At 45.8% G+C, this 15,327-nt stretch overlaps 1 protein-coding gene across 7 annotated transcripts in view; it reads left to right on the top strand.

Moving 5' to 3' along the window:
* tle2a (TLE family member 2, transcriptional corepressor a) overlaps positions 1-15,327 on the top strand; it is a 46,632-nt gene that overhangs the window by 26,722 nt on the left and 4,583 nt on the right. For 2 of the 7 annotated variants that reach the window (XM_082968058.1, XM_082968057.1), the window contains 12 exons: positions 1,585-1,659; positions 2,382-2,620; positions 2,874-2,934; positions 3,149-3,244; positions 3,668-3,712; positions 3,839-4,003; positions 4,557-4,716; positions 6,619-6,812; positions 8,738-8,817; positions 12,710-12,959; positions 13,310-13,557; positions 14,694-14,841. In XM_082968058.1, coding sequence (XP_082824184.1) covers positions 1,585-1,659; positions 2,382-2,620; positions 2,874-2,934; positions 3,149-3,244; positions 3,668-3,712; positions 3,839-4,003; positions 4,557-4,716; positions 6,619-6,812; positions 8,738-8,817; positions 12,710-12,959; positions 13,310-13,557; positions 14,694-14,841 — 1,761 coding nt within the window. The remainder of the gene's footprint in view (positions 1-1,584; positions 1,660-2,381; positions 2,621-2,873; positions 2,935-3,148; positions 3,245-3,667; positions 3,713-3,838; positions 4,004-4,556; positions 4,717-6,618; positions 6,813-8,737; positions 8,818-12,709; positions 12,960-13,309; positions 13,558-14,693; positions 14,842-15,327) is intronic. The other 5 variants (XM_082968060.1, XM_014169698.3, XM_082968062.1 and 2 more) reach the window with 5 other exon arrangements.

Genomic DNA, 15,327 nt, shown 5'->3' with positions numbered 1-15,327 from the left:
AACACATCAGTAACACGTTGGGTATCTCTGACATCCACCCACAGACTGGCGCACATGCATGCTCCTCGTAACAAAAAGTCCCAGTGTAACATTCAGACGTACAGTACCACTAGGAAGCAGACACGCACATTAACACAGATGCTGTGACAGAGTAAAAACATGAATAAAAGTCCTATGATGGTAGTGATTGCCCATTTACTGCTTATCACTTAGTAACCATTTTTTCTCATGACTTTAATAAAATGATTATTATTTCATTCCAAGTCATCGTCTAATCTCTATAGAGCTGTTGCCTATGCTGTCTGACATAATCACTATTTTAGTAGTTATTCAGCCAGCTGTGCAGGCCGACTCTCATCGTCCAGGATATGTTTTGCATTATTCTAAAGGACTACTGCAACACATAGCATGTTTTAGTTTCCCTTACAATACATTTGATTAGTAATAGTTACAGTAAATAAAACAGTCCTGTAACAGGTCATTTTTACAGAGTAAAACGTGAAAGAGAATAGTATCAACCTACAAGCCATGTGGTCAAAGTATTAAAATGAACCACAGATAAATGGGCATAACATTAGCTCATCATTACACTATTGTTCTATATTAGATCAACCTCTTCACCCTCATCATTCAGTTAGGCCTCATTTAAATTAGATGGTGAAGTAACTTGCACAAATAGTGCCCCTTCCATGCATTTGTCATTCATTCAGTGGTTTGGCATCGTTTGCGTCGCTGGATATGTTTTGCATTATTCTAAAGGCCTGCTGCAACATGTAGCATATGTTCGTTTCTCTTACAATGCATGTTATTAGTAATACGGTTTTAGTAAATAAAACAGTCCCATAACAGCTTCTTTTTACAAAGTAAAACGTAAAAGAGAATGGTATTAACCCACAAGGCCTGCGGTTAAATGATTTGCCGCTGATAAATGGGCATAACACAAACTTCTCATTAGACTATTGTCTTTCTAAATGAAATCAACCTCTTCACCCTCCTTATCATTCAGTTCGGCTTAATTTAAAAATGAATTGTGGGGTAAGGTGCACAATTATTGCCCATTCATCCATTTTGTCTTTCATTCATTCAGTGAGGCGAGAGAGAGTGACCCATTATCGCCTGGCTGGGTACTAACGTCCTACAGTTAAGAATAGATGTGAAAAAAACTAGTAAAAAGGCTCAATACTTTTTCTGTTTGTGATTTCAAAATTCTGACAAATGAGCAGTGTAAAATACAAATATTTAGGAAGTCAGGGAAGGAGCTAGACAAAGATTTGTTTTTGGAGCATTTTTTTATTTATTTACAAAATCAGATGTTAGTGGCTGTTGGCCTATGGTGGTTCTAGTGTTAACCGGTTCACATGCTGTTCCGGAACAGTATTGATCAATTTAGTTTTTGGTTCGGGGTCTGTTCCTAAAATAATGTAGTTATTTTCCAGTTTTCAGTTCTGTTCCCTGAACTGGTTCCAACCCGTGCTATATATACCACATTTTTTTCATTGAATGTATTTACATTTTGTTAAAATGCAGACTTTTATTTAAGTTTCCCCTCTCCCCATCTCACTGTTACCTTGGCTTGTCCCACAGCACCAACAACAGGTGGTCCAGGCCATGGAGCGCGCCAAGCAGGTGACTATGGGGGAGTTAAATGCGTCGATAGGGGTACGTGGACTCCCTCCTATACCTCATACAGTGTTTAACTCATCCTCTCATACATCTTAATTTTGGTTATTTTGTTTGTGCTTTCTGTGGGTAGTCAATTCCCCCTCCTCCCAGCATGCACACAGGTTCTCTCACACACACACACGCGCACACACAGACAAATTGGTCACTTAGTGCAGGTCTGACTGGAACAGGCTGAGATGAGTGTTAGGAAATGGAGAGGGAGAAGAGAGAGGGATGAAAGATGACACTGTTTGTGTGTCTGCACAATGCTACTGCTGTGTGCCAAGAGACAACTCAATGGCCTCACCAAACCGGAGGACTTTCAAATTGCACATTGCATTGATTTTTACACTCTTGAGAAAAATATTTTAGTGCTATGTGAAGAAATACAATTATTATTTTCAACTGAAGATGATTAGAAAAAACAGAAAACACAATTATTTGAGAGATTATGATTTTCTTGGCTCTTTTCACGTCACATCTTTTTAACAATCATGCACTCCATGGATTGATTTTGTGACAGTCTTCGCTCTCCTAGGGAGACTCTCCTTCCCTCCACTCTCCCACCATCTTGGATGGCACCATGCATGGGCTCCTGCATCACTGGAGACAGACCTCTTTCTGTATACCTGTCCCCCTTCAGCCCCTGTACAGCCCACATCCAGTCCACCTCTAACCCTGCATTGTCTTCTCTCTCTCCTTCTCTCTCCTCCTTTCAGCAACAGCTGCAGGCGCAGCACCTCTCCCAGCATGTGGCCCAGGGTTTGCAGGGTCTGCACGGTATGCAAATGGGGCCCCATCCTGGGGGTCTCCCTCACCCTGGCCTGGCACTGGGCGGAGGGTCCGGCCTCTTGGCTCTGTCTGGGGCCCTGGGGGCCCAGCTGGCTGCCAAGGAGGGCCACGAGAGGGCCCACCTGGAGGCTGCCGCTGCTGCAGCTGCCGCAGAGCACCACAGAGGTATGGGCTAGGACGGGGACAGGAAGGGGAGCAGGATAGAGAAGGACGGGACTGGTAGGGATGGATTAGACTGAAAATAATGAGATGTGTAGGGTTTGGTCTAGGCTGGGGCTTGGCTAGATTGTTGGAGCTGATTGGGTTGGGCTAATAATGTGTGAAATTGATAGTGATATGCTAAAGAAATAGACATTTCAAGAAAAGACCATGTGTGAGAATGGTGATAGTCATGTTGTATTGTGTTTGCTCTGTTTTGGCTGGCTGCGGGGACGCGGGGCGATGCTGCCCATCATGGACGTAGACCGTGAAGCTGGACCGGTGAGAACGGCTACACCCAAGTTCCCTACACCCAAGTACACTGCAATATAGTACACTTCACCATATTACACTTCACCTCGATCCTCAATCTCCCTCACAGACACTGAGCCCCAGTCGATGCTGTGTGATTTTTCCCATCACATTTAGCCAGTGTGGTTATGAAGTTGACATGGTTTATACAGTTCCTCTTGACACCTCATATTCCCTCCCTCAGAGCTCTATGTCCAACGGGGATAAGGGCCGTTCAGCAGACTACCTCAGCAACGGGAAGAAGAGGAGGGCGGACGAGAAGGAGTTCATGACAGACTATGTTAGTATGCTGCATCGCTGGAAAGTTGATTAGCAATATGTGTTTGTCACATTAATTCAGTAATTAGGTGGGTGTGTGCGCGTGCGTGCACTAGAGGTTCTGGGGGGGCAGTGCCCCTGTGACAACAATTTTGGACCCCCTTGTGGCCCCCCTAAATGTGGAGTATGAAATAATTTTTACATAACAAATTTTTGCTATCGTTCTTTTTTTACATCCGTTATTAGACAGTGGCAACGATAATGATTATGCACATGGTCTTTTGCCTGCTAATGCCTGCAATGCAGTGAAGAAAACGATATGACAACAATAACGTCTAATGTAACTGGCCCCTCTAACAGTACAACTGGCCCCCAGTTGAAATGGTCTAGAACCACCACTGCGTGCATGCACATTTTTAACTAATATCCCACATTTTGATTGCAGGGCAGCGATGCGGATAAGAGTGATGATAATTTGGTGGTGGATGAGGTGAGTTGGCCTGTCTTTGCATCTCAGTTCAAATCCCCTAAATCACTCTGATAATTGACTGATTCAGATTGATGAGAGAAACACTGTGGGGCCATGGCTGGTAAACTACCCCCCCCCCCCCCCCAGGACCCCTCGTCCCCCCGCAGTGTCCACTCCTACTCGTCCAGAGAAAACGGCCTGGACAAGTTGCCCCCGTCTCGTAAAGACGCCCCTCCCCAGGCCAGCCCTGCGTCCCTGGCCTCCTCCAGCAGCCAAGCCTCCCCCTCCCGCTGCAAGGACCGGGAGCCACCGGTATGCTCAGCATCACTCCATTACATGCCTTTATTGTGAGACAAACGCACAGCTTCATACAGTTATGCCCAGGGTAAGATGAGTGCTTGTATGTATGGTGAGGCATGCTCAGCCCACACACTTAGTTCCAGTGATGGTCCTTCCATTCAGCCTCACTCTGTGTCAAGGGCACTCACGTCCCATGTGACCCTAGCCTTACTGAGTCTTAGTGAATTACTGCATTTCTACATGACCTCTCTACAGTATAGATAGATTGTAGATGCATAGAACAGCAGTGATACAGAAGCCATCTGTTAAATATTCCATTCCAAATGGTTTCTCCATGTTGGGTGTCCTTCATGTAACTCCACAGCATTAGCACCTAGTGTCTCTCTGATAACTGTGGTGTGATGGAAGGATATCTCACATTCACGTCACACGATCTCTTCTCTCACACCCTCTCGTTCTCTTTCACACTTTTCAATCTTTACCTCCCTCCTCCTCTCCCCATCTCGCTCTCTCTACTTCCCTCTCGCTCTGTCTCACTCTCTCTGTCTCTCTGTCTCTGTCTCAGAGGGAGAAGTCCAGTACCCCAGGTATGAAGCCAGGCACCCCCCACAGTTCCCAGGACTCGTCCACCCCCGGCCCCAGTGCACCCCCACAGTTCCGGCCCGTCCCTGGCAAACCTGGCGTTGACCCTCTGGGTAAAACCAACAACATCATGGATCACATGTGTACTGAAGTTTTCAATAGGTTTTTTTAATATCAGCCTTGATCATTGATTATCAGATTTTATCTGAAGCAGCCTACAGTTTCCATCTGCATTCAGTATTTGAGTCCATGCATGAATCAAAATGGTAAGCCATGTTACAACCAGCTGAGCTATACAAAATGCCCTTGACATGGGTTACCTGATGTGTTTGTGAGAGTTGTGGATTTTCAGCTGGGAGTTTGAGAGGTGACGGACTCTGACACTTTCATAATTATGCTGTGTCAGTCTATTGCAATGCATCAATCTCCCCTCCCAGCAGCTCCCATTCAGTAGTCAAGTGGCTCCACACTGCTGTGTGGCAGACCAGCCAGCAGAGTGCAGTAGTGCTCTTGTGATGTTCTCGCTGCTGTGGCAGAGAGCTATGCGTTTGAGCCTGTTTGATGTGGAATCCTGCGTAGAGGATCAGAGCTGGCTCCCAGGCTGGCTGTTTACACAGGGTCTCTGTCTTATCTAACAGTGTTAACTCTATCAGCCACACTAATGGGAATGGTAATCATGTCCTTTCCCAAGAAAATGAATACACCCAAGATGGGTAATAGAATGAGGATAGAAAAATGCAACTGGATCAATTCAACCTGATGTAATATAGATTTACATTTTAGTCATTTAGCAGAGGCTCTTATCCAGACAGACTAAGTGCATACCTTTTCATACTGGTCCCCCCATGGGAATCGTACCCACAAACCTGGCGTTGCAAGCGCCATGCTCTACCAACTGAGCCACACGTATAGGTGCTGACACTTTTTTGTTGTAGTTGATTATTGGAACAAAGCAATACAAACTTGTCTTGGTGTCTCCTCCATCTCTGTATTCATAGTTCTAAGGTAAACATCAGCTACTAGTCTCTGTTGGATTCTAGCTTTTTTTATATTTTATTATTACTTTTCTCTCCAATTTTATGGTATCCAATTGGAAGTTACAGTCTCATTGCTGCAACTCCCATATGGACTCGGGAGAGGCGACGGTCAAGAGCCATGTGTCCTCCGAAACAGGACCCAACCAAGCCGCACTGCCTCTTGACACAATGCCCGCGTAACCCGGTAGCCAGCCACACCAATGTGTTGGAGGACACCTGGTGACCGTGTCAGCGCCTGGCCCGCCACAGGAGTCGCTAGAGCACGATGGGACAAGGACATCCCTGCCGGCCAAACCCTCCCCTAACCCGGACGACCCTGCGCCAATTGTGCGCCATCCCATGGGTCTCCCGGTCACGGCCGGCTGCGACAGAGCCTGGACTCGAACCAGGACCTCTAGTGGCACAGCTAGCAACTGCGATGCAGTGCCTTTAGACCATTGCACCATTCGGGAGGCCCGGATTCTAGCTTTTGAAGGTTAATTTCCTTTGTCGCTTTATCGATTCTTAATCTTTTAAATCATTTTATTTTATTTTTTACCTTGTTTTTCTCCCCAATTTGGTGGTATCCAATTGGTAGTTAGTCTTGTCTCATCGCTGCAACTCCCCACCGGGCTCGGGAGAGGCGAAGGTGGAGTCATGTGTCCTCTGAAACATGACCCGCCTAGCCGCACTCCTTAACACCCGCCAGCTTAACCCGGAAGCCAGCCGCACCAATGTGTCGGAGGAAACACCGTTCAACTGATGGCCGAGGTCCGCCTGCAGGCACCCGGCCCACCACAAGGAGCCGGTAGAGTGCGATGACCCACGTGAAGCCTCCTCCCCCACCCGGCCAAACCCTCCCCTAACCCGGATGACGCTGGGCCAATTGAGTGCCGCCCAATGGGACTCCCAATCACGGCCGGTTGTGATAGAGGCCGGGATCGAACCCGGGTTTGTAGTGACGCCTTAGACCGCTGCGCCACTCGGGAGGACCCCGATTCTTAATCTAATCTTTTCTCTCCCCATCAGCTCTGGGTCTGAGGAACCCTTTGGCGGTGCAGGGAGCGTATCCCCCCGGGGCATTTAGCCTGCCCCCTCCAGGGGTGAATGGGGAGCTGGCGGGGGCAGCGGCAGCCTATGGGGCGGGGCTCCACCTGGTCTCGCCCCAGATGAACGGCTCTGCAGCCGCCGCCGCTGCAGCCGGATATGGACGATCACCAGTGGTGAGAGAGGGATGGGGTAGTGATGGAGGGGAGGTAAACGGAAAGAGAGCGAGAGGGAAACGGAATATATATACACACACACACACGCACACACACAGTTGAAGTCGGAAGTTTACAAACACCTTAGCCAAATACATTTAAACTCAGTTTTTCACAATTCCTGACATGTAATCCTAGAAAAAATTCCCTGCTCTTAGGTCAGTTAGGATCACCACTTTATTTTAAGAATGTGAAATGTCAGAATAATAGTATAGTGATTTATTTCAGCCTTTATTTCTTTCATCACATTCCCAGTGGGTCAGAAGTTTACATACACTCAATTAGTATTTTGTACCATTGCCTTTAAATTGTTTAACTTGGGTCAAACGTTTCGGGTAGCCTTCCACAAGCTTCCCACAATAAGTTGGGTGAATTTTGTCCCATTCCTCCTGACAGAGCTGGTGTAACTGAGTCAGGTTTGTAGGCCCCTTGCTCGCACATGCTTTTTCAGTTCTGCCCACAAATTTTCTGTAGGATTGAGGTCAGGGCTTTGTAATGGCCACTCCAATACCTTGACTTTGTTGTCCTTAAGCCATTTTGTCACAATTTTGGAAGTAAGCTTGAGGTCATTGTCCATTTGGAAGACCCATTTGCGACCAAGCTTTAACTTCCTGACTGATGTTTTGAGATGTTGCTTCAATATATCCACATCATTTTCCTGCCTCATGATGCCATCTATTTTGTGAAGTGCACCAGTCCCTCCTGCAGCAAAGCACCCCCACAACATGATGCTGCCAACCCCGTGCTTCACCGTTGGGATTGTGTTCTTTGGCTTGCAAGCCTCCCCCTTTTTCCTCCAAACATAACGATGGTCATTATGGCCAAACAGTTCTATTTTTGTTTCATCAGACCAGAGGACATTTCTCCAAAAGGTACGATCTTTGTCCCCATGTGCAGTTGCAAACCGTAGTCTGGCTTTTTTTTATGGTGGTTTTGGAGCAGTGGCTTCTTACTTGCTGAGCGGTCTTTCAGGTTATGTCGATATAGGACTCGTTTTTCTGTATATATATACTTCTTTACCTGTTTCCTCCATCTTCACAAGGTCCTTTGCTGTTGTTCTGGGATTGATTTGCACTTTTCGCACCAAAACACGTTCATCTCTAGGAGACAGAACGCGTCTCCTTCCTGAGCGGAATGACGGCTGCGTGGTCCCATAGTGTTTATACTTCCATACTATTGTTTGTACAGATGCACGTGGTACCTTCAGGTGTTTGGAAATTGATCCCAAGGATGAACCAGACTTTTGGAGGTCTACAATTTTTTTTCTGAGGTCTTTGCTTGACATCATGGGGAAATCAAAAGATATCAGCCAAGAGGCACTGAGTTGGAAGGTCGGCCTTGAAATACATCCACAGGTACACCTCCAATGGACTCAAATGATGTCACTTAGCCTGCGAGAAGCTTCTAAAGCCATGACATCATTTTCTGGAATTGTCCAAGCTGTTTAAAGGCACAGTCAACTTAGTGTATGTAAACTTCTGACCCACTGGAATTGTGATACAGTGAAATAATCTGTAAACAATTGTTAGAAAAATTACTTGTGTCATGCACAAAGTAGATGTCCTAACCGACTTGTCAAAACCTATAGTTTGTTCAACAAAAGATTTGTGGAGTGGTTGAAGAACAAGTTTTATTAACTCCAACCTAAGTGTATGTAAACTTCTGACTTCAACTGTATCTGTGTACTTGCACACTGAGTAGGCTTTTATTGAAAATGAAATTATATGACCTCATAAACCAGTTATATCTCTTCATGTTATGGACTTATTATTCACTGTGGGAAAGCAGTACATTTCTGCTATGTGGTTTTGAGAAGGCTTTTTGGGAGTGTGAGTTGTAACTGTTTTGTCAGATGCCTGAGCTAACATTTTGTCCCTGTCCTCCAGGTGGGCTATGAGTCTCCTCACCCCCACATGAGGGTCCCAGGGTTACCCGCCAGCCTGCAGTCCGCTGCCTCTGGGAAACCGTGAGTGCTGTTCTCTGTTCTCTCAGCCTCTGCTTACCACAGCCACTTATACGGTCATCACGCCCTCTTATTCTCTGACCACAGCACAATTTTACTGTTATGTCTTCATACTCGTTTGTTGCTATTGTAGGCTTTTATTGTTTTGAGGGTAACCTCAAGCTTCAGCCTTGTTAAAGGCCCAGTGCAGTCCAAAAAAATTATTTTCCTGTGTTTTATATATATATATTTTCACACTGAGGTTGGAATAATCAGCGGCGTGGACTCAGTTGCATGACTTGGACTCTATTCTGACTCCAATTGCAAATTTGACTTGAGACTCGACATGATGGCAAATAAAATGACTTGACTTGGAGCCTCAAGACTCGGCTTTGACTTGAGACTGATGACTTGAAATTATCTGGGCAGGTTTTGTCACTCATTTTGTGGCACGGTGTCTATGTTGATTACTCTCCACGCAGCCAGAGACAGTAGCTGCTCCATCGACTTGCATAGATTTTCTAGTGAAACGCAAACTCTGCGCTCTGATTGGACCAGCTAACTGTTAATCAACACATGTCAGGGTAGGTAGTGCAGTTCTCAAAGTGAGATGGTTTTGGGGGGTAACGAGTGTGAAATTGAATGGGAAAAAAAATATATTTTTCATATATTTTAATATGCTACCATTTTGTATTTTCTATATATCTTTGTCCATTTGATCTGATTTCTAATATAGGCCTACTGTATTGCACTAAATTGTCTCAAACATCTCTTCTGTGTTTCAGAACCCAAAAATTGCATGTCTTGATTGTTGACCAGTCATCAGCATAGGCACCCATAGTCGAGCACGCATACCCAGAGATTAGTGACCAGAAAGCTCTTGCTTACTTTTCCCTGGCAAAAACAGAGTAGGCCTACGTTTTATATTATTCATATAAAATACAGTTTAGAAATCTACTACAGACGCATCTTTGCAAGAACAATAATAGGCTACCTGGCATTTTCATTGATCATTTTCATATTTCAGGTGGCTACTGGCTAACGTTATGTCTAAAGATGGCTGTAACATCGCACTGCCTTCAATATTATGGGACGAAGATGTAACATATAGTACGGGGGAAAAATGTATGAAATGTATGCATTCACTACTGTAAGTCGCTCTGGATAAGAGCGTCTGCTAAATGACTAAAATGTAAATGTAAATGATATTCTGGTGAATTAATTATGTTATTTGTGAGGAAGAGGGTCTACCCAGTTGGCAACGAGCATTCTGCGGGCAGGCGGCCCTCAAGTGATGGCACGAGGCACTGACAGACCATGTTTTCCACCCTATCCTGCTACCTCCACTGCATACAGTTAGGCATTATGATTCTGCTTGCTCTGGACAGAGAAGTGAAATGATATCCCTAGTTAATATTGGCTGCTAACATGAATGACTTTCAGATAAAACTGCATTTTACAACCGGATTTGTATTTCTGTGTCTTGCGTTTTGAAAATGCTTTGCCATTTATGTCTCTAATGACAGGCGATGTTTGCGCAGTGATTATGTGCACTCGTGTGCATGGGGGGGTCGTGGGTCAAAACGTTTAGGACAGCTATAGGATCAGGTGCAGCGCAAACGTCAAATTGTAGGAAGAAAAGATTGACATATCTAGCTCCAAATATTGTTTGGTGACAATATTAACTGGTTACTTTGCAAGCTCACCAGCAATGGAGCTCAATCAACAATTACTAGCATAAGCCTAGCTACTGGTCTTATGGTAGGTCTATGGTAGATTTATCATTTACTTATGAAGCTTGAATTTGTTATTAAACTTAATTCTTACATATCAAAATGTGTTAGACAAAATACTGAAAAGGCCTTTCTGGTAGCTTCAACAAATAGACAGATTTGTAGTTGAACAAGTCATTGTATGTAAAGCATTTTTTGCATTTTTGCTTGACTTGAGACTTGGCTTAAAACTTGTCTTGATTCTATTCTTAGAATGCACGACTTGGTCTTGACTGGACTCGTTCTACTTGGGACACGATTTGAGACTCTGACCTTGTGACTTGAATAATAGTGATTTGGTCCAACCTCTAGGAATAATATTATGCAAATTGAGATGATGCCCTTTTAGTGTAAGAGCTGTTTGAAAGACTGACTGAAATGTTTGCCTGTTTTGGTCTGCCAGGTGACATCACCAGGTGGTAAATGAGTTAATAGACCAAGTAGAGTTCCAAACCTCTGCCAACAGCTAGTTTAGATATTTCGCCTCCCCACTCAGACCACTCCCAGACAGTCCTAGTAAAATTCTTGCTTGCGAAATTGCTATTTGCTAAGAAGCTATTTTTGTTTCTTTTTGCCAATTTTAATTGAAAACAATCATAGTAAGGTACTTAATTAAATAAAGATGACTGCATTGGACTTTTTTTTTTTTAAATGAACAACTACTGCAGAGCAGCACATTTCACTGCGCCTAGCTTGTGTATGTGACAATAAAACACACTACTGGCCAAAGGTTTTAGAACACTTACTCATTCAAGGGTTTTTCTTTATTTTACTATTTTCTACATTGTAGAATAATAGTGAAGACATCAGAACTATGAAATAACACATGGAATTATGTAGTAACCAAAAAAGGGTTAAACAGAATATGTTTTCGATTTTTCAAATAGCCACCCTTTGCCTTGACAGCTTTGCACACTCTTGGCATTCTCTCAACCAGCTTCACCTGGAATGCTTTTCCAACAGTCTTGAAGGAGTTCCCACATATGCTGAGCACTTGTTGGCTGCTTTTCCTTCACTCTGCGGTCCGACTCATCCCAAACCATCTCAATTTGGTTGAGGTCGGGGGGATTGTGGAGGCCAGGTCATCTGATGCAGCACTCCATCGCTCTCCTTCTTGGTAAAATAGCCCTTACACAGCCTGGAGGTGTGTTGGGTCATTGTCTTGTTGAAAAACAAATGATAGTCCCACTAAGCCCAAACCAGATGGGATGGTCTATCTGTGCAGAATGCTGTGGTAGCCATGCTGGTTAAGTGTGCCTTGAATTCTAAATAAATCACAGACGGTGTCACCAGCGAAGCACCCCCACACCACCTCCATGTTTTACAGTATGAAATACACATGCGGAGATCATCCGTTCACCCACACCGCGTCTCAAAGACACGGCGGTTGAAACCAAAAATCTCAAATTTGGACTCTAGACCAAAGGATGGATTTCTACCGGTCTATTGCTCATGTTTCTTGGCCCAAGCAAGTCTCTCCTTCTTATTGATGTCTTTTAGTAGTGGTTTCTTTGCAGCAATTTGACCATGAAGGCCTGATTCATACAGTCTCCTCTGAACAGTTGATGTGTCTGTTACTTGAACTCTGTGAAGCATTTATTTGGGCTGCAATTTCTGAGGCTGGTAACTCTAATGAACTTATCCTCTGCAGCAGAGGTAACTCTGGGTCTTCCATTCCTGTGGCGGTCCTCATGAGAGACAGTTTCATCATAGCACTTGATGGTTTTTGCGACTGCACTTGACATTTTCCGTATTGTATGACCTTCATGTCTTAAAGTAATGATGGACTGTCGTTTCTCTTTGCTTATTTGAGCTGTTCTTGCCATAATATGGACTTGGTCTTTTACCAAATAGGGCCATCTTCTGTATACCCCCCTACCTTGTCACAACACAACTGATGGGCTCAAACGCATTAAGGAAATTTGACAAATTAAAATATACATTTAATTTTCTTAAAAACGATTGTTTACTACAAGATTTCATAGTTTTGATGTCTTCACTATTATTCTACAATGTAAAAAATAATAAAAATAAAGAAAAACCCTTGATTGAGTAGGTGTTCTAGAATTTGACCGGTAGTGTACACAGTAATGTTTTTGTTCTTCTCCTCCCTCTGTTTACCTCCTCTCTCTCTCTCTCACCAGTGCCTACTCTTTCCATGTAAGTGCGGATGGACAGATGCAGCCGGTGCCTTTCCCTCCGGACGCCCTGCTGGGCCCGGGCATCCCACGGCACGCCCGGCAGATCCACACTCTGAACCATGGAGAGGTGGTGTGTGCCGTCACCATCAGCACCTCCACACGCCACGTCTACACTGGCGGCAAGGGCTGTGTCAAGGTGTGGGACATCAGCCAGCCTGGCAGCAAGAGTGCCATGGCCCAGCTCGACTGTCTGGTGAGTGGACACACACACACTCTGCATAGTCACAAACGCACTGACACAAAAGAGATAGCAAAGGAAGGACTCACTCAAACAGTGGTCATGTAAGGACAACTTAGTGATAGGCATTTTTTTATTATGCTTTACAGTGTATATGAAAAATGTATGTACCAAGTTGTCTTGAAGGGAAATGTTACTGGGTGGTAATGTTTTACTCTGGTGGTACTGCTGTGGCTGCAATCCTTAGAGGACTTCATTCTGATGCGGTCATATTATTAATAGTTGTGAATTTTATGTTGCCCACCTCACACAGTCACATTTGCACCCTATAATCACTGGAGTTTTTTTCTCTGTTACCCATTCAGAATAGGGATAACTACATCCGCTCATGCAAACTCCTCCCTGATGGGCGGACCCTCATTGTTGGAGGCGAGGCCAGCACACTGTCAATCTGGGACTTGGCCACACCCACTCCCCGCATCAAGGCGGAGTTAACGTCTTCTGCCCCGGCCTGCTACGCTCTGGCCATCTCCCCCGACAACAAGGTCTGCTTCTCCTGCTGCAGCGACGGAAACATTGTAGTCTGGGACCTGCACAACCAGACCCTGGTTAGGTAAGGAGAGGAGAACGAGAGGGGGATAAAGAGGAAGATGAGGTTAGGAGAGGGGGGAAATATTGTGGTATGGGACCAGCACAACCAGACCCTGGGCAGAAGAGGAGGGTAGGGCAGGGCTGGAGGAGAGGAGGAGGAGGAGGAGGGTAGGGTAGGGCTGGAGAGGAGGAGGAGGAGGGTAGGGTAGGGCTGGAGAGGAGGAGGAGGAGGGTAGGGTAGGGCTGGAGAGGAGGAGAAGGAGGGTAGTGTAGGGCCGGAGAGGAGGAGAAGGAGGGTAGTGTAGGGCTGGAGAGGAGGAGAAGGAGGGTAGTGTAGGGCCCGGAGAGGAGGAGAAGGAGGGTAGTGTAGGGCCGGAGAGGAGGAGAAGGAGGGTAGTGTAGGGCCGGAGAGGAGGAGGAGAAGGAGGGTAGTGTAGGGCCGGAGAGGAGGAGGAGGGTAGTGTAGGGCCGGAGAGGAGGAGGAGGGTAGTGTAGGGCTGGAGAGGAGGAGGAGGGTAGTGTAGGGCTGGAGAGGAGGAGGAGGGTAGTGTAGGGCTGGAGAGGAGGAGGGGAGGGTAGTGTAGGGCTGGAGAGGAGGAGGAGGAGGGTAGTGTAGGGCTGGAGAGGAGGAGGAGGAGGGTAGTGTAGGGCTGGAGAGGAGGAGGAGGAGGGTAGTGTAGGGCTGGAGAGGAGGAGGAGGGTAGTGTAGGGCTGGAGAGGAGGAGGGTAGTGTAGGGCTGGAGAGGAGGAGGAGGGTAGTGTAGGGCTGGAGAGGAGGAGGAGGGTAGTGTAGGGCTGGAGAGGAGGAGAAGGTTAGTGTAGGGCTGGAGAGGAGGGTAGGGCTGGGGAAGAAAGGAGAGGAGGAGGAGGGATCAGGCAGGAGAGGAGGAGGAGGAGGAGGGGGGTAGGGCAGGAGAGTGGATGAGGAGGGATCAGGCAGGAGAGGAGGAGGAGGGTAGGTCAGGACAGGAGAGTAGATGAGGAGAGAGCAATAGAGGAAGAGGAGAGCGCATAAGAGTAGAGTGAGAGGGTAGGGCAGGAGAGTGGAGAGGAGGGGAGAAGGGTAGAGGGGAAGAGAGCAGGGCAGTGGGCTAGATGACTATGGATCACATCTGAATGGCTCTGGGTTGATGTTGATTGTATTTCTGTGCTCCCCAGGCAATTCCAGGGCCACACTGACGGGGCCAGCTGTATTGACATCTCCAACGATGGGACCAAACTGTGGACGGGGGGGCTGGACAACACAGTACGCTGCTGGGACCTGAGAGAGGGACGACAGCTGCAGCAGCACGACTTCACCTCACAGGTACTGACACCAGCTGAGACTAGATCATGGCCAGTATTCACAGTGTCTCAGAGTAGAAAATTGGTTTGAAGAATATATTGAGAATATACATTTTACCCCTACTTTTATGGGTGAAAATAAAATCTCTGCATGAAGCCTCCTTAGTCATAACAGTCCCACCTTGTCGACATGTATTTAGGACACCTCATGAGCTGTCCTAAACAGTTAAGTTACCAGCAGGTGTCTTGATAATAGAAAAATGCAGTGAGTCAGTGGTTCCTGCGCCACATCCAACTGCTTTGGAGTTGTTGAGTGTTTTGATATTTCTTTATGATCAATCCATATACAATCTAGGTCTGTGTACAACAGTAGACTTATCTCTTGTGCTTTAGACAATGATTTCACAAGATATGCCTAAATACTTAGAACCATAGGACTAATAAATAATACAGCTTCTTTTCGATTATTTAATTAAACTACGTATGTGTTATTTGAAGTTATCCTTTT

This window comes from Salmo salar, chromosome 23 (genome assembly GCF_965601325.2).
Source record: "Salmo salar chromosome 23, fSalSal1, whole genome shotgun sequence".
NCBI classification, from domain to species: Eukaryota; Metazoa; Chordata; class Actinopteri; order Salmoniformes; family Salmonidae; genus Salmo; species Salmo salar.
Note: the sequence above shows the minus strand (reverse complement) of the source record. Positions and strands in the feature narration are given on the sequence as shown.